This window comes from Bemisia tabaci, chromosome 5, assembly GCF_918797505.1.
Source record: "Bemisia tabaci chromosome 5, PGI_BMITA_v3".
Classification (NCBI taxonomy): domain Eukaryota; kingdom Metazoa; phylum Arthropoda; class Insecta; order Hemiptera; family Aleyrodidae; genus Bemisia; species Bemisia tabaci.
This window is the reverse complement of record NC_092797.1, coordinates 28,415,066-28,437,839: the sequence shown is the minus strand read 5'-3', so window position 1 is coordinate 28,437,839 and position 22,774 is coordinate 28,415,066. Positions and strand designations below refer to the sequence as shown.

The 22,774-nt window shown below is 33.6% G+C and overlaps 1 protein-coding gene across 2 annotated transcripts; it reads right to left on the bottom strand.

Moving 5' to 3' along the window:
• Positions 1 to 273: 273 nt before the first annotated feature.
• Positions 274 to 21,675, bottom strand: Pgant5 (polypeptide N-acetylgalactosaminyltransferase 5). 2 transcript variants are annotated; one of them, XM_019052716.2, is made up of 11 exons: positions 21,467 to 21,675; positions 19,857 to 20,620; positions 19,200 to 19,366; positions 18,327 to 18,534; positions 17,087 to 17,197; positions 16,412 to 16,589; positions 9,497 to 9,677; positions 7,599 to 7,738; positions 6,881 to 6,979; positions 5,712 to 5,846; positions 274 to 4,935 (listed from the first exon to the last, which is right to left on the bottom strand). In XM_019052716.2, exons 2-11 carry the CDS (start codon positions 20,351 to 20,353, stop codon positions 4,756 to 4,758), a joined length of 1,896 nt encoding a protein of 631 aa, XP_018908261.2. In that variant the 5' UTR covers positions 20,354 to 20,620; positions 21,467 to 21,675; the 3' UTR covers positions 274 to 4,755. The 2 variants fall into 2 exon arrangements, with proteins under 2 accessions (XP_018908261.2, XP_018908260.2); XM_019052715.2 differs by lacking the exon at positions 9,497 to 9,677 and adding an exon at positions 12,895 to 13,075 and having other exon boundaries at positions 21,467 to 21,673.
• Between the last annotated feature and the right edge of the window lie 1,099 nt (positions 21,676 to 22,774).

Below are 22,774 nucleotides of genomic sequence, written 5' to 3'. Positions count from 1 at the left end.
TTGCAGCTGGTTGGTCTCTTCATTTCCCTTTACAACATGCAGGACTTGATACAGTGAATCAAGAAGAAAGGGCAATAACGAAGGTCATGTATCGTATGTGTACGCACCAAAAATACACTAAAATCTCTTGAGTGAAGTGCATTCCTCACTAAAGTTGTTCGGCCCCTCAGGATCTAATCAATTTAATATTTCTCGACAGAACTATGATGACTTTAACAGGACTCTAGGAGAGAATGAAAATGTATATTATGCCGATGTAAAAATTTAAGGCTGTTGTAATTCATAATTTTGTTTCTTTTTATTTCCATTTATAAAAAATAATGTTAGCCTAAAAATATAAACATAAGAAATTACAATAAACTATCTTCATAACGTAACTTAGAATGATGATAACAGAAATAATAAAGTAGAATCATTTGAAATTAAAAACAAAACTGCAGTACCTAAAACATTGCACAGTATAAAATCAACAGAGAAGGACGGGTTGATGTTCATTGTTAAACACATCACTGTTTTTGAGGGAATCTACTTTTTCAAAGTTTCAAATTTTTGTTCCAGCACGGATCGCATTTACACACAACCATTTAATAAATTAAAAACGCAGAATTGTTAAATTCTTGGATAAATTTTCTGAAAATTTAACTAAAATTCATATTAAGTGTATATAATTACCTAACATAGCGGGTGTGGGTTCTGCTATGACTCCAATTATCCAAATATGAGCTGAGAAGCTCTAAAACTCATACTGAAAGTGATTTATGGTGAATACAAATTAAAATTGATTGAGAGGATTTAATACCTTTCTGTAAGACCACCAGTTTTAAGGGTGGAAAAAACATACAAAGGAGGGATAAAAAACCACAAAGGAATTGCATTTAAATAGAGAGCCAAGAAACTTTCACCTACTCCTGTATTGTCTGCGCTTGTGAGCATTGAAAATATTTTATCTCTTATAAACCTAAGACTATCTTTAGTTTTAAAACCTCCTTTAAGAGGGTACAAGTAAGTCTATTAGGGAAAAAAACTGAGAACCATCCATTAAAAAACATACAGACATGCAGACTTGAGAGATCAATAACCGACAGATATTAATTTTAAGGATATGTAGGTAGGAATCAATACTGGGTTGCTTTTGAGTAGAATGACCAAAATTAAATCCAGCCTAAAGTTTGGTCATGTTAGTTCCCTTAAGAACACTTGTGATCTCACTGGCTTCAATCACTAGTGGTAAAATAAAAACATTGTTAGTCAGACCTTTACAGTAACACATAACAGATCATGAATCTCTGCCGCCATTCCTCGAGATGAATTCATGGGCACTCGAAGCAGGAGCATCAAGGATTGAAAGAAAATACAAAATCTTGCGTAGAGCCTCTCTCATCATAGACCTTGGCGTATGGCTCCTTTCAGATTCGCATTTTCCTTTACTCTGAGCTTGGAATGTTAAACTTAAAAAACCTTGCAGTACACTTCTTTTTAAACAGATTATTAATTCATGCCTGTGACAAGTTAATGATGCGTTTAGGCACTAATTATGTGACAATTGCTCTTAGAGCAGTAGTCACAGACCTTGCTGTTCTTGAGCCTTTAAAAATGCTGCATACTTCGAGTGGTCCTAATTGGAGCCTAATCAAACTGGAATTTTCTCCCGACAATCGATGACTTTCCTTCAAACAAGGAGAAAAACATGGATAAATCATTACGAATTATCTAACCTATATTAGCTCTTATTCTCAAAGTCCTACAGTAATTTTGATTATTTTCCAGAGAGAAGTTTACGCTGACATAATTTATAATCCAAATCGAAAGCAACATTATTAAAAAGTACTGCAACTTATACTGAAGATTTGAAGGTGAACTCAATATAAGACTCACTGATATGAGAAGAGCAACAGGCGACATGGCAACAAAAATAATCCTAAGAATAAATCAAACTATACAAATCATAGAATGTACAAATAGAGAAACTTAAGGATTACAAAGAAGGGAAAAGCCTAAAAAATTAAATTAGATTCAGTTCGAGGAGGTACAGCCTGATAAGAAATTTCTAAAATTTCAAAATCAAAGGGAACACTTACAAATTTGTCTACAATGGTGTGCTTGTATTTCTTGAACGAATGTATAATCAATCAAGATATCTAATTTTATGATGGAATAAGTATTTTGGTTTGAAATCAAAGGTGAAATTAGAGGATTAATTTGATATAAGAACTTTGAAAGATTTTGTTGGAGAATCTTGAGAAAATTAAGAATTTTCTTAAATTTATGAGAATTTGTGTAAAAAAAAGAATCTGGTTAAATTTACGAGGTCTTTCCAATGACAGTTTGAATGCATTTTTCTGCGAACAATAGGAATGAAAGAGTGGTGATGTATGTTACGACGGTCTTTGTAGGTTTAAAAACACATGAACTCTCTTGAAATCAGAACAATGAACTGAGAAAATTTTTTGTATTGTCAAGCAAGTAAATGAGTGAGCTTTAAAAATAAAATAAAAGACAAATTAAGAAAAATCAGGTTAAAAATCATCATAACCGATAAAAGACTAAAAGTACATACATTTTAGTGTGAGGGACTCACGCACAGTTACAATCAGTTGATCTTCACTTTTTAGTGATAGTTTTTAAGGTTAAAAAGACTGATAAGTAGATGATTTAGGATTTATAGTGGACTTCTAAGAGAATTTGACCTAAAATTTTCAACATTCCACGTGTGATTAGAAGAAAGAAAATAAAGGAAGGAATACATCACTTTTAAAATTTTGGAATAAGTGAGAAAACTAGTAGTAGCAAAACAAATTGCAAAAAAATAACTGTAAGAATAAATGCTCTTGTATAACCTGAAAAAACACTTTCACTGACCAGTAAGCAATGGAATGAGGTTAAGATCGTATGGGTCAGTGGCAGAAGAAAGTTTTATTACTTTACTTTACACTAAAGTAGTAAATGAGCTGAGTTTAGAGTATTTTTCACAATTTTTTCCGGTCAGATTACAGAGAAAATTTGCTTTGCAGTTGAAAAAATAGACCACTTTGAAATGCCATTGGGCAGCATTTGCCACTTAAACCCATTTATTTCAACTTATTTACTCATTTATTTTCAACTTGCTTTCAGCTCTTTAATATTTCAACAAACGAGACAACATTGCGACCTCTGCCACTGATCCATTACACACATTTAATATTTGAACTCTAAAATGTCGCGAGTAGAATTTGTTCAACATTTTTTCTCCTGATTCAATGCTATTAAGTATGTAAAAAGCAATAAAAAATTAAGTACATGAAATATCAACTAAAATTAAATAACTGATACACACGAATATTGTCATCAAATGTTAAGATTTTTCCCCCTTCCACCTGCTTTGAAAGAGAGGAAGATTCGATGGCAAAATAAGAAAAATACAGAAACATAAAAGATGGTCTGATTGTTTGAATCATAACTCAACTTGCGGTAATGACAAAAGTATGTGCTATCTATATAAAAAAAAAAAAAAAAAAAAAAAAAAAAATGATAAAAAAATAAAATAAAAAATAAAAAAAAATTTAAAAAATTAAACAAGAGAAAAAGAATCACTTGTACAAAGGGAGGCAAAGTTTCAAATTCTGTAAAACCCTAATGGGAGAGATATAAATGCAAGGATCAACATTGCACTTCATACACTTGAAGAAATCTCAGCTTTGCTAATCTTTCTTCTTTTAGACCAATGTATGGACTAAGTATTGAATTTGCTGTTTACTTGATTGCAATTAATCAAATTTGATTTAAAAAGCAAATAAAAATTGAGACACTTATCAAATAAGATTTGCAGCCTCTACGATATGATAATAGAAAATTGCAAACATTCTTTTTCATGAAGATTTCTGAACAAGAATTAAATGTTTCATTAATTACTATTTGTAGAGATACTATTAATTTCTTCTTGTCAACACAAATAATACATAATGAAAAAAAGTTTTGAGTTCAATGAGAAATCAGGTGGAAATACGAAGGTTTTGGCCACAAAGGCAAATTTTTGCAGAGTTTCAGTTGAGCTAGTTTAGCGAACTTGGTTGAATCAGTTTAATACAAATTTTCAGCACAGCTAAGGCTTGTGTGGTGAAACCAAGTGATGAGGATATTCTTGACATCTGTTGAAACATTTCAGCAGAAGTTTGCCCTGTGGTTAAAGCTTTCAAAACACTCCCTAGTTAGCAAATTAAGATCTTCCTTGAGGTGTAACTTACATTTTTCTTTTAAGGCTATATTTTAACACATCTTCATCTTCATCTTCAATTTTGCGTACGAATTATGAAGCTCTGTTATATTTTCTATGAGTACATTTGTTCTTACTGAAATTTACATTGGTTCTAACTGAATACATAGCAAGTCTTCAGTAAGTCAAGAGTAAATTTACCCGACAAATACAAATTAAAACTAAATAAAAATTAAAGGCACTTGAAGCTCTGTTCAACCATTCAGGAATTAGTACATCCATGATATTTAAGAGTAACAAAAATCAACAAAATGCACGAAATATTCAAAATATGTTGCGACTTATCCTTGCAAAATATTTGAGCGCTAATTAAATTACGAAAAAAAAAAAAAAAAAACCTATAGAAAAAAAAATTAAAAAAAAAAAATATAACAATATTTCAGGAGTATTACTGAGTACCTAATTGCAGGATAATGGCAAAAACATGGTATTTAAATAGAAAATTGAACATTAAAAGTAGAAGAGAGGATTCACAGCCCGATTAACTACAGTTTAAGTGGAATGTATTAACTAGCTTGCCACTGGAAATTGCTCTGTGATGTACTTGCTTGCCACCGAAAATTCCTCTGCATTGTCCATTTTTGTCCGAGTGACCCATCACAATTCCTTAACAATGGGATTGATGTATCACTTGGTGATGGCTTCTGCAGGCATTGCTTTGTAGCTTCGTGAGTTATTTCTTGAGTCTTGAAACAAAAAGAAAATAAATGCAATGAAAAATTCTGCCTATCACTCACTTCATGAGGAAGAGGGTAGTTGCGCAGTGAGCAAAATTAGGTTACGATAGTTGATACTTGTAGGTTGGAAAATGTGTGTGTTGGACCTCCGTTAGAAGGAGACTGCTGTGATACATTTTTTCTGATTATTGGAGACGCTGTTGCATTGTCCGTTTGAAGAAAAGCAGAATTGTTTTCTTTTAGAAGAAAAATATGCCAAAACATTGAACCGGACTGGCGCCAAGCTGCAACTCTCAGTGCAGTCAGGGTAATGTTTGCACCTGGCGAGTTCATGTATTTGGCTAATGAAGCGCGGTGGTAAGAAAACGATTCCATATTAAAACACAGGAAAACAAGCAGCGGGGTACCTTTGCAGCTATTTCTATCAAAAAGAAATCCTAGCAGAGCAAATGCTGCTATTAAGTCTTCTTTTTATTTCTTTTAGGAGCCTTGGATTTTTGTCATTCAGTTAAGTTATTTTGTGCTAATGAAAAGCAGAGAGGTGTATCATAATCGAATAATTTTGTGTCTGAAATATGGCTTATAAAATTGTCGATCACGGCTCTTTTTAAAACTTACATGTATTGAATTGTAACCTTCAGTCCAAAATTTTCCATAAAAATGAATTTAAAATGCGCCTCAATACAGCTGTACAAATTATCTCAAATTTTAATTTATCAGCACTAAGATTCCTTTGATCCTAAATGGCCACAGTAAAACAAAAAAATTTGAGAAATGAAAATTACCTCTGTGTCATAATGCCACTCTTGATTACCCTTCATTCCGTGGCAGCGTATGAGCATGACAGGGCCATCATTACGAGCTGCATCAAGGCAGTTATCATCAGACATAATTTGAGCGCGTTTTGTGTAGGCAAAGACCTGAAAGCATGATCCAAATTAATTTTTCATTGACAGACAAAACATAGAAACATACATGCAACTATTGTTTTAGTCCAAACACAACTTTATGTTAATATAATCAACAATCTTTTGGGGTTTGATTTTATATTCAGTGAGGTTCAATTGCAACAATTTCAAAACAAAAGTTAATAATTTTTGCGAGATTGAATTAAATTCAATCTATTTGAAACTAAAATTGGACTAAGTGCATTTTTAATGAAACATAGATTGTTGCGATAAAAACAAGCACACCTGGGTTTGGAACTGAGAGGTATATTCCTGAAGAAACATCGAGTGAAATCTTTGCGGAATTTTTTTGACAGGTATTTAGCTAAATCTGCAGCAAAAAAATTTTAAAACTCCAAGAAATCGAAAGAAACATCGGGTGCATCCGGTGGCAAGAAAATTATAGTGACACAGTATTACAGAAGTAAAACTATTAAAAAATAATGTGTTTCCTGAGATCGATTTTCACATGATTTGCTACCAAGCCAACTGTCTCGTTCAAATAAGCATAAAAAATGTCCACAGGTGCTGTTTTAACTCAACTGTCAAAGAGAGGCATAGATTTTCCCTGCCTACTGGCTGAAGTCCATTCTTTTCTCTTGGTATTTCTAAACCTCTGAATAAATCCACCTTTCTACATATAAGTAGGATAAGAAACTGTGTAAAACTTGTTTGCATGAAAAAGAAAGAAAAATAGAGAAAATGAGTCTATTAAAATTGGATATACACTTTGTTTACAAAAAGAAATTACTTTTACAGTTTTATTTAGTGCCAAAAGTAAAGGCTCACACTAATTTAGCACCATTTTTGGCCCCTGCAGTGTAAACATAAAGTACAATTTGATCAATCGAATATGAATTTCCTGAAATTATGGGAATTCATTGAGTTGCATACATTGGATGAATTAATTTTAGGACTTTTCAATTATCACTAAATTTTGCATGGTCATTGCCCCTCGACATACAGCAATAGATTGGGCAATATGAACAGGACAAAATAAAACTTACCTGGTTTCCGCCAAGTCCATGACAGTAGTTCATGCCAAGTTTTTCTCCACTTTTGTGCCCAAGGGTATCCAAGCAGTTCTCTGTTTCTGCATTTTTAATCTAAAATTCAAAACGTACAATTAAACTTTTATTTCCGATTCATAGTCATAGAAATAGGAACTTATAAAGCTCTTAATTCTGGTTGAAAATAAAATAATTCAGAGAGGTCGGAGAGGCAGAATAATTGAGCATTAGTTTTATTGATCAAACTTGACAAAATAGTTAGTCTCTAGTATCATGCAATATTGTCACTTGAGTTTTGCCAATGGGTTTGAAATGGGATTTGAGGGCTCTAAAGAGTGATTTACTTATTAACAATCAGTTATTATTGTCATGCTGCAAAGCGTTAAAACGACAGAAATATTACAGTTGCTATCTTCCATAACAGTATTTTCTTTAATAATGTAGATCGCTGAAATTTTTAAGATAGAGATTGATGCGATAACTTGACGAACATATTAAAGATAGTAAATTTTTTTTGGAACATTAATGGCACACTCCAACTATAAAGATGGCTTTTAGTGTGTATACGATTATAAGAATGGAAATCTTTTAAATACTGCAATTTAACGACAAGATCATAAGATATTGTTCAAAAAATTGTTGGACAGACTCAAACTAATCTGACCAGGAATTGTAAAATGAACAAATAAATTAAGCTTAGAAAATTTTGACTTACCTCTCCAAGATAATAATAATCTAAAGGCATCTGAGATTCAGGATATATGTTCTCTAAGTACCATCGGAATGATTTGCACTGCAAACGTTTCCGCAGTTCTTTCCTCTCAGTTAAGTCGCCAACATCAACATTCCCTGCACCTGATATAAATGAGTGATCAGAAACAAAGAAAAATAATAAGAAATAAACATCTAATAGAAAAAGAAATCACACAGAATTTTTGAAAATACAGCACGGCAATGTTGATTTTTGATTTCTAGTCATGTAGGATAGCTTCCATGGGTTAAAATGTATAAAAATATGATTGTCTGGGTGCTAAATTTTAAAAATTTGCTTAAAATATAAAATTGAATATTTTCTTTACTGTTTCAAAAATTCTTAAAAAAATTAAACCTTTTTTGTAGGTATTCACAAATGTGTTTTATTATGCACAATATCTGATAAAAAGAAGTATATGATCTTACATTGCAGGGATTATTTCATATAATGATGCTCTCTGAAATCACATATACTTTGACTCGAAGACTCTTCTAAACATTTTGAAAGAACCTTAAAGAAGGAAGTTTAAAGTTACTCTTCGGTTAAAGCTAATTTAATTTCAAGTCAAGAAGTGATCTCTATGTCATAGATTTCAAATAGAGTCTTAAAAATGACTAAAGCCTTCAAAATTCAAAGTATAAAATCAAATATTCAATGAGATGTATTGCTGTTCACCTCATTAAAATTATCGGATGATCAAAAAGATGATCGGGGTTTAAATTGCTGATGTTTTAAAACTGATACTGGCTTCTTTAGGATATTTTGAGTAGTTTTTTCAATCATAAGTGATCATTCCTACTTCAAAGGCAAAACGTTGGTCCTAAACTTTAATTTCTTTAAATTAGGTTTCTGTATTCTGAGAGATTGGAGTAAAAAGTGCAGCCCATGCAATATTAAAGAGATGGAGGGGGGAGGGAGGGGGTTGTAGTTTTTTTTCTAGCCTCCTTCAGGATTTGATTCTTCTGATATTGTTTATGTTCAGCAATTATATGCCATGAACTCTAACCTAAAAATAAACGGCGAGCTGCTCAAGGGGAAAATATAAATGTTGAGTATTTTATAGCCACATTTTTGTTAGAGGGGAAGAAAAGAAGAAACGATGGATGACAGATTTTTATCCCTTTTCTTCTTGTGAGTACTGAGTAGTGACGACTAATAACCTTTCATAAGAAAGAAAAAACCAGAACACAACATAAAATGAAAATATAAAAGGCCCAGAAATTAAGTAGACTGTAAGCTTGAAAACAAAAATGACACTTCACTGAGTAATTACGAGATGAGCTTGATGAATAGGGGCTCAGCTACAGATTTGGGCCCACTAAATAAATAAATAAATTAATAAAATGACACCTACGTAAATCTATACCCTTCACAGCAAAGACAATTATGTAGAAGCTACAAACCAAAAGAGATATATGATAAATGAGGTGAGGAAACTTCCCATCACCAATTTGAAAAAGTAAAACTTATGGGTGGGGTATAATGAAAATCCTTCCATAAAAGTTCATAGTATTGCTAACTGTTTACAAACTTACCCTGTTGGGTCAGTATCTGTCATAAAAAATACTAATATGAGATAATTGAAAGCTTTGCCGGATATCCAAATTTTAATGACTACAAACTGGCACAAAAGCATATGAATAGGGCAAAACTAAAGGGCAGGGATATTACAGATAATTTTGGAGGCTGTGTATGCATGACTTAATGGATCTCCATAATTGGATCTCCATAATTTCTGTAAATTCTTGTATTCACAATACAGGTTATGTTGAAACTGTATCCCCCCCCCCCCCCAAAGCTGCAAAAAATTACTTTTTGCTTCAGCAAGGGGACAAAATTGCCAGAAGAACAGGGCATACCTGGGCTGATGGCAAAGTAGAATTCTTTCCATTCATCTAACCATACATGAGCCAAACGGGCATTGTTATGGTTGACAATCCTAGCCGTTCCACCAGGAAATGAGTAAGGGGTTGCTTTGCGGAACACATGACCGACATGAGAGCATGGGTGGATTTCCAATGACCCCCCGCACATCCAAGTCTAAGTACCAATCAATCTTACTTAGAAAAAGCAGTTAAAAAGCTCTTGGCAAAAGAAATTACAGTCCATTTTCCATGCAAACATTATTAGTACAGACAAAAAAAATGATGATGATAATGAAAAAAAAGAAAGAAAGAGAAACAGGATTCACAGCAACAACATTAGAAGCAACTAAAAACACCCCAAAACACTGCTCTCTTTTGTGTGGTATGAGCATGATCTAACGTTTTCAGAACTTAGAGGGTGGAAAACATTACAGAGACATTGAGAGGTGTGAGACATTACAGAGGTATTTTTTCATGTTGACATCCTTAATAAAGCATCTTATACTTTTGCCTTGGTGGTTAAATTCAAAATATACTGTTAAATTACAATGATAGAGTTAATGAAGGTTTTTTTCATTATTTAAAATGTTATAAAAAGTAAGAATTTGGATTCAATGGCGAAAATTATGAAATTTTATGAGAGTCTGAAAGGCTGATGCTGGTGAACTGAGTGGACTGTAAAACTGATTCTCTTTTATTTGGTTTTCCCCCATCTAAGTTTTGAAAACAGGAAAAGAGCTGAAGAAATAAAATTAATAAAGGCAAATAAAACCACAAGGAGAAACTGCCACCATTGATATTTATTTTAGAGGAAACTTTCACTGCAAAAAGCAACAGAAAACTTCAAAAAAAAAAACAAAAAAAAAAACCTATTTTTGATGAACCAAGTTAAATGAACAACACCCATTTCCTGCAAAAAATTTATTACAACAGGCTTGCTATTAAATTTAAAAATAAAACTCTGAAAAGTAGGTAACATTTAGTTAGTAGTAAAATGCTTCAATGTGAACTAGATTATTTAGTTCTAGTGCAGGCAAGCCGTGGAATACCACTAAAAGAACCAGCTGCAACCCACAAAGTATGTTAGTTAGTAGGCAAGAAGGATAGAGCAAAAAAAAAGAAGGCTAAATTTTTTCTTTAAATGGTAAATTAAAGGACCGGTATGAAATATCGATTAAAAATTAAATTAAACTTGGGCCTACACAAGTTATACGTCAATACAACTAAAAGTTTGTTTACATTACGGAATGTGCTTAAATGAAACGAAATAGCTCAGAAATCCACTTCCTTTGTTACGGCTACTTCTAATTGTAGAGCTATAATGTCTCTAGGAAACTGTTACTTTGTACTGATATATGTATTTAAATTAATGAGAGTTGAATTCCATCAAAAGTCAGATCACCGATTTGAAATCCTCAACTTTAATTTATAAAAAGTTCTTGTAAAGTTGAAAAATGAGGCTGTATTATTCTGCTTAATTTTTTAACCTAGGGTAACTTGTACCTAAAAACTTCATAGACTAATGTGCACATATGTCACACGCAATGACTAGGTTTCGGGCAAAGACTGCTTTTTCCAACGCTCACCAAGTTTTATAGTCACTTTTGGTCACACAATCAGTGTTTGCCAGTGTTTTCCTTGGCCATGGAAACACAATGCAAGATGTTAATTGTAATTTAATAATGCACTTGACCAACGGAGCATCATGAAAAATGCATGAATGTGGCTGATTTTTTCATCATTGGTCAACAAAATTCCACATAATTAACGATTCCTAGTAATTGTTGATGATGCATGGCTGATTTGCCCCGGCACGGTCGATGATGCCCAAAACTGCTCATTGCCCATCCACATAAATACATATAGAAGAGGGAGGGGGAGGGGAGAAATTAGGTAGAGAAAAGTTGATTAGGTATATCCTTTAAAGATATTTGCCCATGATGTACAGCCTGTGTGGTAAATTATTCTTTCTGGTGACATCTCCCGTGCTTTCTAACCTTCTCTTTCTTGTTTCACAGACAAACGCAAAAACAAAAAGATGACCTGTTATCTACAGAACAGTGACATGAAATAAATGAAAATGATTAGTAAGCTTGTAAGTTTGCGGTATTGTTCTTAAAAGTAGCACAACTTCTGAGATCTAAAATCAGAGTAAGTTAGAGGAGGTGTTAATTAGCAATTGGTTAGAGTAAAATCATTCTTTGAGGTTAAAATGAGGAGCAATGCTAAGAAAAGGTAAGAAAAGTTAAATATATTGATAAAAAATTCAGTTAAAACTAAAAACGCTGACTTTAAATGCAAAATGTACTAATTTGTAAATTCAGATACGGCAAAAATAAATAACATGACCATGACTGATGCTTCAGCGTTTATTGAAAGCATCTAATGGCAGCAGAAGCAAAGCTAGATGACCATTTTGTACTGTAAAAGAAAACTGTAAGACAAAACACCTGCACTTGGCGGCAACTACTTAATGGTTTGATAATGCTGCCAACAGGTTCTGGTGTTGATGCAATATGTATTTCACTGTCCATTTAATTTTGCAGAGGTCAAATTACAGGATGTAAACCAGTCTATAATATCCTGTAATAACAGGGGAATCGAAAGCTTTGGATTGCCTTGGAGCTACAAACGGACAATTGTGGGGTGTATTATCGGAATATGATGGCTTAAGTGAAATTCCAAGGGATATTCTTCTAAATCGGAGCATCAGTGTACTGTGAGTTGGCCCATTGATAAATAAATTGGGAATGCTGATGTTGATGATTGTTCTAATTTTGAGACATAACTGCCAATGGTACTTTTGGTTTTGTAGAAACACAATAATCAATCGATTTGCTCACAAGTTATATGCTTTTATGGTTTTGAAAATAATTTTAGTGGAGATATGTTTTGTAGTTCCAGTTCATGCAGAGATTTTTGAAACCTTAATGGCAGAATAAAAAATAATGCAAACATTAGTTGGATAATAACTTGAAACAGTCCTCATGCCCAGCTAGTTTCACCAAAAAATGATTCCATCACCAAACGATTATTGGGAATTACAGCCACAAACAAGATCCGTTTCATACAGTTTTTCAGTTACAAACGGCAATATACATTCTGATAAAAAAAATCTAAATTGTGTGATATAGAGAGAGACTAATACAAACTGAAAGACATAGTACACAACAAAATAACTAAATATGTATATAGAAAAGAATTGCAAAGCATACTGTTATAACCCAGATGATACAACATTTAGAGGCAGTTTGAGCAGCTGATTTTAAAATTTAGTGCGAAGTCTGTGACCCATTATGAAAAAGAAGAAAAACCACAACCGATGATTGAACAAACAAAAGGAGACGAACATAATACAGAGGACCAAATACTTTAGATGGGTCACATTTTACCTGGATTCATTGCATAATAGAAATCTCTCCACTCATCCATCCAAACTTCAGCAACACGGGCAGCGTTATGTAAAACAATTTTTGAAACACCGCCAGGGAAAGTGTAGGGGGATTTATCACGAAAAACATGACCCACGTGAGAACATGGAATTATTTCTAGGATGCCACCACACTGCCACACCTACAGATAACATGTATTAATGACACAGTAATGCTCAGATACGGACAAAAGTAGTTTCCACCAACAAATTAGCTTTCAAGTGTTAATGAAACAAGTGTTCCTGCATCAAGTAAAAAAGAGAAGAAAGGTGTTGCGGCACAAAAATCTTCAGTTCCTTAAATAAAATCACTCGAATTACTTCCCATAAACTTTCAAACTACCTGCAAGTATGGACCACTAGACAAGGTACGAAGTTAAGCATTCTGATACATATTTCTTAACAAGAGTTTAATGTAGAACACAACGCATGCAACGAAAATTACTGAAATCGACTCCTAACCAAGATATTTAATGTTTCTTGAGGTGTGAATTCAAATCTTCGGCTCATGAAAACACAATGGTCCTTGTACATTAGATTGCAAACTAAACCTTACCGTGGCAGTCTCTGCGATATGAAAAATATGGCGATCTCCATCTTGACGCTTTGGCTCAGCTATAGCAAATTGTTTACACTTAGAACAATTAAGGGTGGGAAATGAACAGTGTTTGATGATCTCCATCTTGACGCTTTGGCTCAGCTATGGCGAAATGTTTACACTTGGAACAATTAAGAATGGAAAATGAACAGTGATTGATGGAGAAGCCTGTCAAAACCGTTGTAGTGCGCGATTTGACTCACATAGAGTATTGTGTTTCTTGAGACCGGGCAATTCAAATTTCCCGTAACTACTGCATAAATTAAAATGTTAATATCTTAGTTAGGAGTTCAGTGCAGTAATTTTTGATGCAAGAATTGTGCTCTACATGAAATTCTAATGAATAAATATGTATCAGAATGCTTAAATTCATACCTTTTCTAATGGTCCCTTTTCCAATTTGTTACCATATTATGGAAGTTGTTATCTCACCCGCAGATAGACTTCTTCGGCTGGATGTAATTTCTATATGAAGCAACACTTTGCAAAACGACTCTATTTGTATGAGAATTTAGGGAAAAACCCTTCATCTGCATCTTGCTCAGTAAGTAATATTTTTCTACTGCTTTGATTCCCCTTCATGATAGCACTTGGGCAAAAATTTAACCAGCTTCCCAACTCCAATCCTACACTTTGATTTATCTATTTAACAGATAGGTTCTTTCTTAAATCTTTCAATGTAGATGAACCCGTTTCACTAAATACGTTTAGTTAATGAGCTGTGATTAATTCATCAAGTTCACATATAAAATGAGGTAAATTATAGCAAAAAGCAAAAAACCCACAAAAGTTGATGCATTCATCAACCATGTAACACCTTGCAAACCACAATTTGAGAATAAAGAGGAAACTGCAACTTTTTGAGACGCAACTATCACTAAAAATAAAAATTAAAATATAAAGGATGAGAATGAGTAATGAAGTGACCAAAAAATTAGCTGAAGAGATGGAACTGTGAGATTCGCACAACAGCAATCATGGGTAATGGAAAAAGATTAGCTAAAATGGCAGTAAATGGCTACACAATGACTTCATTTTAAAGTGCATGTAGATATGTATATACTCACAGGAGCGAACAGAAATTGAGTGAAACATTACGTAAAACACAAAAAATTTGTCATTAATTTAATCAGTGGGAATGAAAACACACCAACTCGGAAAAAAGAAAATTATCAAGACACACATAAAACTGCACAGTAGGTGAAGAAGTTAGTTTAAGAAAAAGACTTTTGCTTCCGAAAGACAAGTACTTATGGACACTTTAAAGGTCCAAGTTGGAACGGATGCGCTAACTTCACTGACCTTTATGTAAATTAATTGTCTTTGATGGAAGTTGAGCATTTTCGAGTTACCTAGTTGGTGTGTTTCCGTTCTCACTGATTCAATTATTAAAGATACATTTAACATATTTTAAACTACAATACCTCAACAATCATTTTAATAATTTGACACTGCTTTTAAAGGCAATATTAGTGCTCTTACTGATCAAAACAAAAGCTTTGCATTACACTATCACAGGAGTGTATCAATGGTGAAACTGGGAAAACACCTATTCAAATTGGCATTGTGGCAGATCTTTGGTCATACGCGTTGTATTCTTTGGAACAATGATGATATTTGTTGAAATTCGTTGTGTTCTCTTTATTTTATCATGTGTATTCTCCAGAAATCTCACCCAATGTCATACTGGTTTGAAAAACTGCAAAAAATGAGTTATTTTGAAACAACCCAATTAAGGAACACCCGTCTCCAGTTTCACCATTGATAAGAATTAGAAAACGATTTGAAAGGGCTCAGTAAGGATACGAGATCTGGCAGAGTGAAAAATGGGACTTTGAGCTGAACAAAAACACACATATGGGGAAAATAGGTTATTGATCTAGAGTAACCTCTCAAGCCAATCTTTGAATCTTTTTCACTTTTTTCTTCTTGCATTTCTATGAAGTTTGAAAGAAAAGCTCATACTTTCAGGCTTGAACTGAACCTGAATAAATTCTATTCAATATGGGGATCTAAGAACAAATTTTTGCCCCAAAATAAATTTTGCCCTGAGAGCATTTCAATTTCAACGGTTTTTGGTTACATTGAAATGCTGATCCACTGAACATTGGATGGAAATGAGCACAAACAAAAAGAACAAAAGCAAGGTAAAAAAAAGGTCTAAATAATTAAGGGTTATTTGTGTATTCAAGACACTAAATGTATATGTATGGACAGATTTATATGGGTATGAATAAAAAATCGCCACAGAATTTAGAAAATGAAGTTCCCTAATTTCCTTGACATATTGTGGTAAAATTCTCTGACAATTGAAAATATGCCAGAAAGTTTCGAAGACATAATTTGAAGAAGTGTTCAGGCAAGATTTGTCGATCAAAACGTCAAACTTATCCCAGAAAGCAAGTAAAGATAACTTAACAACAATTTTTCTCTGAAATTGCCAAGTTCTCCCTCACTTTTTAGCATTCTCCGAGATTTCCCAAAATTCCCTGACTGTGGCAACCTTGTGCAAAGGTTTGCATTCATCAGAAGCAAAAACAAACTTCAACAGAGAAGGTAAATTCAAAATAATTTGAAGTTTTAGATTCACAAAAATTGAGTTAAATTTCAAAGCTGCATGTACTGGTAATTATGCAATACTACAATATTGGCCATGCTTATCTAGATGATTTCCTATCATGATCTGCTTTTCAGTCTTCTTTACATTTTTCCCAAAATTTTTGAAGAACTTTTTAGTAGTTATATTAGAAACAAAATGATAGTTAAAAAAGTCCACTGGCGTTTTACTTAAAATTTCCTGGCCTTAACTTGTAGAATTCAGATAACAAGTAATTGCAAAATAAAAGTGACTAATAAATAAATTACTCTTATCAGAACTTACCCTAAAAGACATTTCTAGATTTTCGCCACCCCAGATGTCCATTCCTTCATCGTAAGCTCCAAGTTCATAGAAAAAGTCTTTGTCAATAGAGAATAATCCACCAGCCATTGTTGGAGTTCGTAGAGGAGCAGTGCGGTCGTTCTTCCTGCGCGCCATTTCTCTTTGAGGTACCCGATACCTGGATTGAAATAAGCTATTTTAAATAGGAGAATGGAAAATCAAGATGAACAAAATCGTAAAAAATTGAACAAATAGATTTTGAGATATGGCTGTACACAGAAAAAGGACCGCCTGACGGACCAACATACTTTTTTTTTTAGTAGGGTTTATTTGACTCTAAGCACCTTAAAAAGCCTAGAAATGATGAAATATCACCTTTTCTTTTTGGACAACGACAATGCTTTCTCTAGGTGCCTGCGAGGGAGCAAGAGAGTAAAAATTGAAGGAAAGGCTTTCTGTTTGTTTTTGTATAAACTCTGTACCTGGATAAATATCCTAGCTACATTTAGCATGAGTTAAATAATTTGGTTGCCTATAATCTAATAATGAGCCACAGTGGTCTAGCATGATGGATTGCAAGAAAAATAAGTTCCAGTGACGAAGGTATGATGCTAAATGTTTGAGGTTACTGAGTTGACACCTTTTATAACCTTTACGAATGTATAGTAAGCTTACCATCTGAAGTTAAGTTTCCAATTGAATCCGCCCCAAGTCATGTCAGATGCTGTGATATATTCAAATGTTTCATCTGATATTACATCAATTATTGGGCAGACAACTGTTTTTCTGAAAGGTGAATAGGACATATGATACAATAATGTTCATTTTCATGGTGCAAAGTACATAACAAGTCATGTTAGATATGCCGATATTAATTTACTTTTTACTGCCAAACACAGTAAAATGTCAAACATATCTTTGTACAGTGTTGTCATTACTTTCAGTCACTGCTTGACAGCAAAAGACATCAGTAGCATAGTCAGTTGCAAACGTAGAGTAACAAGTGTCATCTTATCCTCACAAGTTTTGACTGGTCAGAAATGATTGAAAAAATTCACCGACATTTTAAAGGACTAAGAACTAACGAAAGAGAATTTACAGGTACTTAAAATTGACTAGCTTAAATTAAAAATCAAAAGTTAAGAGACAGATGCAAATTAACTTTTTTTTTATTATATTAAAATAAAGAAATACTACTCAAAGAAATGTAACAGAATAATCACATTTACAGATAGACAAATCAGGCATTTTTGAGGTGAACTTTGCCAAAAATTGGATTTTTCAGGAGAGACAAAAACCTCCTCAAAGGCTAAGAAGATACTTCTGAGCTTAGTATGTATTTGCACAAGTAAATGTTAACTGTAACTCTTTTAAATAACAGAATCTGTCAAAGTATTACACATTTTCTGAATATGTACTGTTTAAGTTAAAAATTTTGTGGTTCTGTTTGCTATGTTGCAAATCTCCACTTGCATTTTTTTTTTTAGAGAGAATACTAAATAACAGATTTTCTTTGACAGAATCTGAGAGTGGATATATTTTATTTTTTAAAATGAAAGCAAACTAAACACATCTTTGAAATTTTTTGTGAATACTTACCTATTTTTGAATGAGAAGAGAAAATTCACAAAAGACGTATAAGAGTTATTTGGTTCATTTCCTTTAAAAGTTAAAACATTCTCTGAGATTTTCAAAAATTGCAATGGAATTACCAATTTTTCTGCTTTACCTGTTGACAAGCTTTTCAATTAAAAATTACTCTGCTTCTCGAAGTGTAATAATGATAAGTCTTTGTCTAAGGTCTTGAGGAGTGAGAGATTACGAAACAGCACGCTGGCTTTTAAGTTTTCGTAGTTTTACCACTGAATTTTTCACTATCCAAAGATGTGATAAGAGGCATTGGTATTAAACATACCTATTTAGAGCAATTCGTGCAAGCAATGGCTCTAACCAGCCTTCCGCACACTCACAATGGGCATCCAGGAATGTGATGACACTACCTTCAACATGCTTTGCACCTAGTAATCTAGCTCGTATTAGTCCAGAGCGTTTAGGTGTTCTTAAAACCTTGACAGGCACAGGGAGGGTGGCAACATAATCATCCAGTTCTTTACCAAGATGATCTGCAAGAAAAGAAAAAAAGATAACGTTTAAAAAACAAAAAACAAAGGTGCCATACAAAAAACCAATGCTTATTTCATATTGAACTATTACTGCTGTCATTAAAGGTTATTTACAAACATATCCCACTGTTGGCAAAAAGCGTCAGCTGTTTTTAAAAGTAGTTCTCTTTTCTTAGTTCAGTTCGGTCTGAAACCTTGCCAGATAAAGGTGATTGAAAACGTCCTCAAAGTGTTCTTTTTCCTCCTATTACCTTTAGCCTTTACCTTTATTCCTGTTTTAAAACTTTTCTTCACTTCTTTTGTGCGAATAGTTCTTGATGGTACCTAATGTTAAAATGATATTACCACATTATAAACCAGAAAAATAAAAGTTGACTAGAATGTTTATGTAAAAGATGAGTGATATCAAATGCCTACTGACCTAAACTGGTGTTAGGGAGAAACCAAACTGACAGGCCAAAATACGGGTCTCTGCGTTATGCATTCACAATCTAAGTACATATTTACCTATGAACATATGATCTCAATGTTTCTACCGTAAACTTCAAAGTATATTCCATGGCACCAATGGTTGATGAAATACTTACCTTGGCATTTTTGAGATTTATCAAAGGAAAGTGTGCCACACTCAGCTCAATTAGTAAAAATATTTACAAAAAAATTACCTCTTTCACTAGCATCGTCAACCAGAATAACTTCCTCTAATAATTCCCTGGGTGATCTGTTGATGACACTCCAAACAGTTCGTAGCAAAGTAGACCAAGCCTCATTATGAAAAACAATGACAATGCTTGTGGATGGTAATTTGGTGGGATATCTTTTATGTTTGCACCTGTAAAAAAATAAGGATATTTAAAAACTATCAGTTGCTGAAATATTCTGAATAAATTTTTCTTCTCCGTGAACAATACTTTATTTACAACATGGTTAACTAATTTTTCCTTGGAGAACCTGTGATAGTTATGAAAAAATTTCAATGCAAGTTATGCAAATAAATAATAGATAGGTATTTTTCTTTCTTCGTACTATTTCAATTTATCTTTTAAAAGAATATACTTCACTATCTGCGATAGGATTCTTGCAGTCTATTTACACAAATGAATATATTCTGACTTACTGTAATTCTTTCACTCCACTCTAGCTTATATTTTCCTTTATTGAAAGCTGTACAGATTCTTTTCATTCTTAATTACTTTATTGGAATCAGCGGTGCAAAATTAGATGCACTAGTCAGCAAGGAGCATGATAGATTAAAATAGATGAGGAGATACATTAGAGGGGCATTTTAAAAATAAAGAGTGAACAAAGAGAATATATCTTACATTTCATAGCGAACATCTTTCAGAGAGCGATTCAAGGCTATGGCATCACTGGCAATAATGTTGAACTGGTTTAATTTGAACTTTTCTTTCGCAAGCTCATCGTTTTTGACATGCACACCTTCTCCTAGCTCTCCAGGTAGTTTTTTGTGCGGAGTAACCGGAGGGGCAGGTTTCCATGACCTTAGTCGCTTTGATTTGTTCGCAGAGATAACTACTTTTGATTGTTCTCTATTAGAAAATCTATCATCTGAATCTTTATGGTGGCCATTTGACTCTTCATTTTTGATTTCATTATCTATTGATCGTCTTCGGAGAGCATTATCAATTCCATCATTGTTGAGATTATTGGTGACAAAGTTATTGTTACCATTACTATTGCAACCTGGCCCGATACAGTCAGAATAAAATGTTAACAAAATTACATCTATTAATACCCATACTAGTGATGTGATTAGAATAACTTTACAGGTGTGAATTCGAACTTTAGTTCTTAACATTTTATGGCAGGGTGGTTACTTTCTTATGTTTCCAAAAGTAAAATAATAGTTGCTGAGAGAAAAGGAGATTAAGATATAAGTCACAGGTCTTATGTTTAGTTTCCACATTATATTCTCTGGAAGCAGATGTTAGTTTATCCTGCTCCTAGGCCAAAACAAAACTGCGGGCACATCAGCTCCAAATGCCAGATGATACACTCATGAAAGGTTATCTGCATTCTTGATCAAAGGCACCTTTGATATCTTCCGGCCATTTGAGAAAAAAATCTGAAAGAAAAAAGATTGAATTGGTTTCTGGGTGGTTGGATCTGGACATGAGAAAAATAAACACATATGAAAATAATAAAACAAAATTCTAAGCATTGATATCAAGAGAAGAGGAGAGGAATTGACAAGCATGAGAAATTAGTTCCCCCCATTCAAGTATACAGCACCTTGATGCTAATTTAAAAATAAATTACTCGCAGTACGGGATATCACATTAAAAATAGGTGTTAATTTCAGAAACTCTCTGCAGATGATAAATTAGCTGGCTCAAAATGATAAAACAGTGAACAAGCTGTGACTCAGCAGTGTGCATGCAAAGGTTTCAGACGGAGTAGAGAATTATTCATAGGACTGCAGAATATTCAGTTAACAACAAAATATTTATAGAAAAAAGCCATAGTGTGTAACTTTAAACTATCTTGATGAGCATATTCAATAATGAGTCTATTGGAGCGGGTGTGCTTGGTTAGGTAACTTATGGCTTTTGAGATACTCCACTCCTTAACAAAGTTTCCGCCTAGTAGGTAGTGTAAGAAAGGAGGTCCGTTTTGATTGTAGCTACGTGATTAATAGCATTGATTGTTAACCAAGAATAATTCTTATGCTGGAATCCGGATGGCTAGATTCTGTGATAAGTACGTTAATAGGATGGGTACTTCGTAGACAATTGATGAATAAGTGAAATATTTAATCGTCATCCGAGGATTCAGCAAAAACGATAAATAAAAACTAAGAAACTCTCTCCTACTTCTAATGGAGTGAGTAGTGAAATCAGTAAGAAATAAATAATTATTTGGAGAGGACTTAACAGGCAAAGCGTGAATGGTGTTGTGCACAAGTACTTGCCTGCATGAAACAAATTAAATAGAAACTGAGCAGTGCGGATACATTGTTGAAATTGATGATGCGAAGTCACAGAATAGAAACTGCCAAAACTAAAAGAAAAATATATGTAATCCCAGCGTCAAAGATAAACTTGAGCCGCAATATTCATTACGAGAAGAAGATAAAGGGGATCTTGAGAAACTGACAAAACGTCAACAAAATTACTTACACGTAACGTAAGAGGTATGTTTTCAGCTTCAATATCAGCTGACCTATATTTTATGAATGAGTAGTACACCAACCACCCGTTGCCCACAACTTGCTTGCCAAGTTGTTGATATTATAATTAAACTTTGTTTATTGTTTATGCAAATCCGACGTTTCATTCAATTTGAGGGATTAAATTCAGTGTTTGCCTTCAGGGTTCCTCCCAGTGTTTTTCATTATTTGTGTAATAATGCGGTGAAGTAAAAAATCGTAACCACATAATCATTAATAGAGAATTTGCCTAGGTGTCTGATGTTTGTGTTTAGGTATAAGTGGAAACTACAGAGTGAACTGAACACGAGGATATATTCTTGGTTCATGACTTTAACAATTATTGGAGAATATATGACAAAATGATCAAATCTGCTAAAATACATGTGTTTAAATGGGAAATGCTGCCAGATGACGTCACTGGGCGGTGCATTTTCTCACTTTTAAATCTGTTTTTATACTATTTCCAACATCAGAAAAAAATTATAAAAATTACTGTGAAATCAGCTCTTTAAGCACTTTCAGATTAAGCGATAAAAAATTTGCATGCATTTTCTCCATTCTGTCTCCGGCTAGGGTCAAAGATGCGCATATGAGGACATAATTATACCGGTTTTCTCATATACTTACTTCCGGTATTCACCTTCCACTTCCGATTTCCTCCATCCACTTCAGGTTTTAACTTATTATTTCCTGTTTTCATTTTCCCATTACTGGTTAACAACTTCCATCTCCGGTTTCTCTTCCCATTTCCGGTGCCCCTTGTAAAACAGTTTTCACCTTCAACTTCTAGTTCTCACTTCATATTTCCGGTTTACACTTTCCACTTCGGTTTTCTCTTTTCTTTCGGTTTTTCGGTGATACGAGGGACAGCATCTTTAATTAGTCGAGTTAAGGGAGGAACTAAACACGCAATTTGGCCTGGAGCTCGGCGCAGAGAGGAATGATGACGAGGACTTGAGATGAAAAGTACAAGCCCTCGGCGCGGCGCGGCGGTCGGCATGTAACACATATTAGCGCCTACAAGACTGCATGAATACTTCACTCACTGCGCCAAACACAGTCCGGTCA

Bases quoted from the DNA above. Each gene is read 5' to 3' on its own strand.
- Pgant5 (XM_019052716.2), bottom strand. From the start codon at position 20,353: ATGTTAAGAACTAAAGTTCGAATTCACACCTGTAAAGTTATTCTAATC. The intron at 18,535-19,199 runs GTAATTTTTTTG...CTTTTCTTGCAG, and splicing joins TGACGATGCTAGTGAAAGAG to ATCATCTTGGTAAAGAACTG. The intron at 16,590-17,086 runs GTAAGCTTACTA...ATTTCAATCCAG, and splicing joins TGGAAACTTAACTTCAGATG to GTATCGGGTACCTCAAAGAG.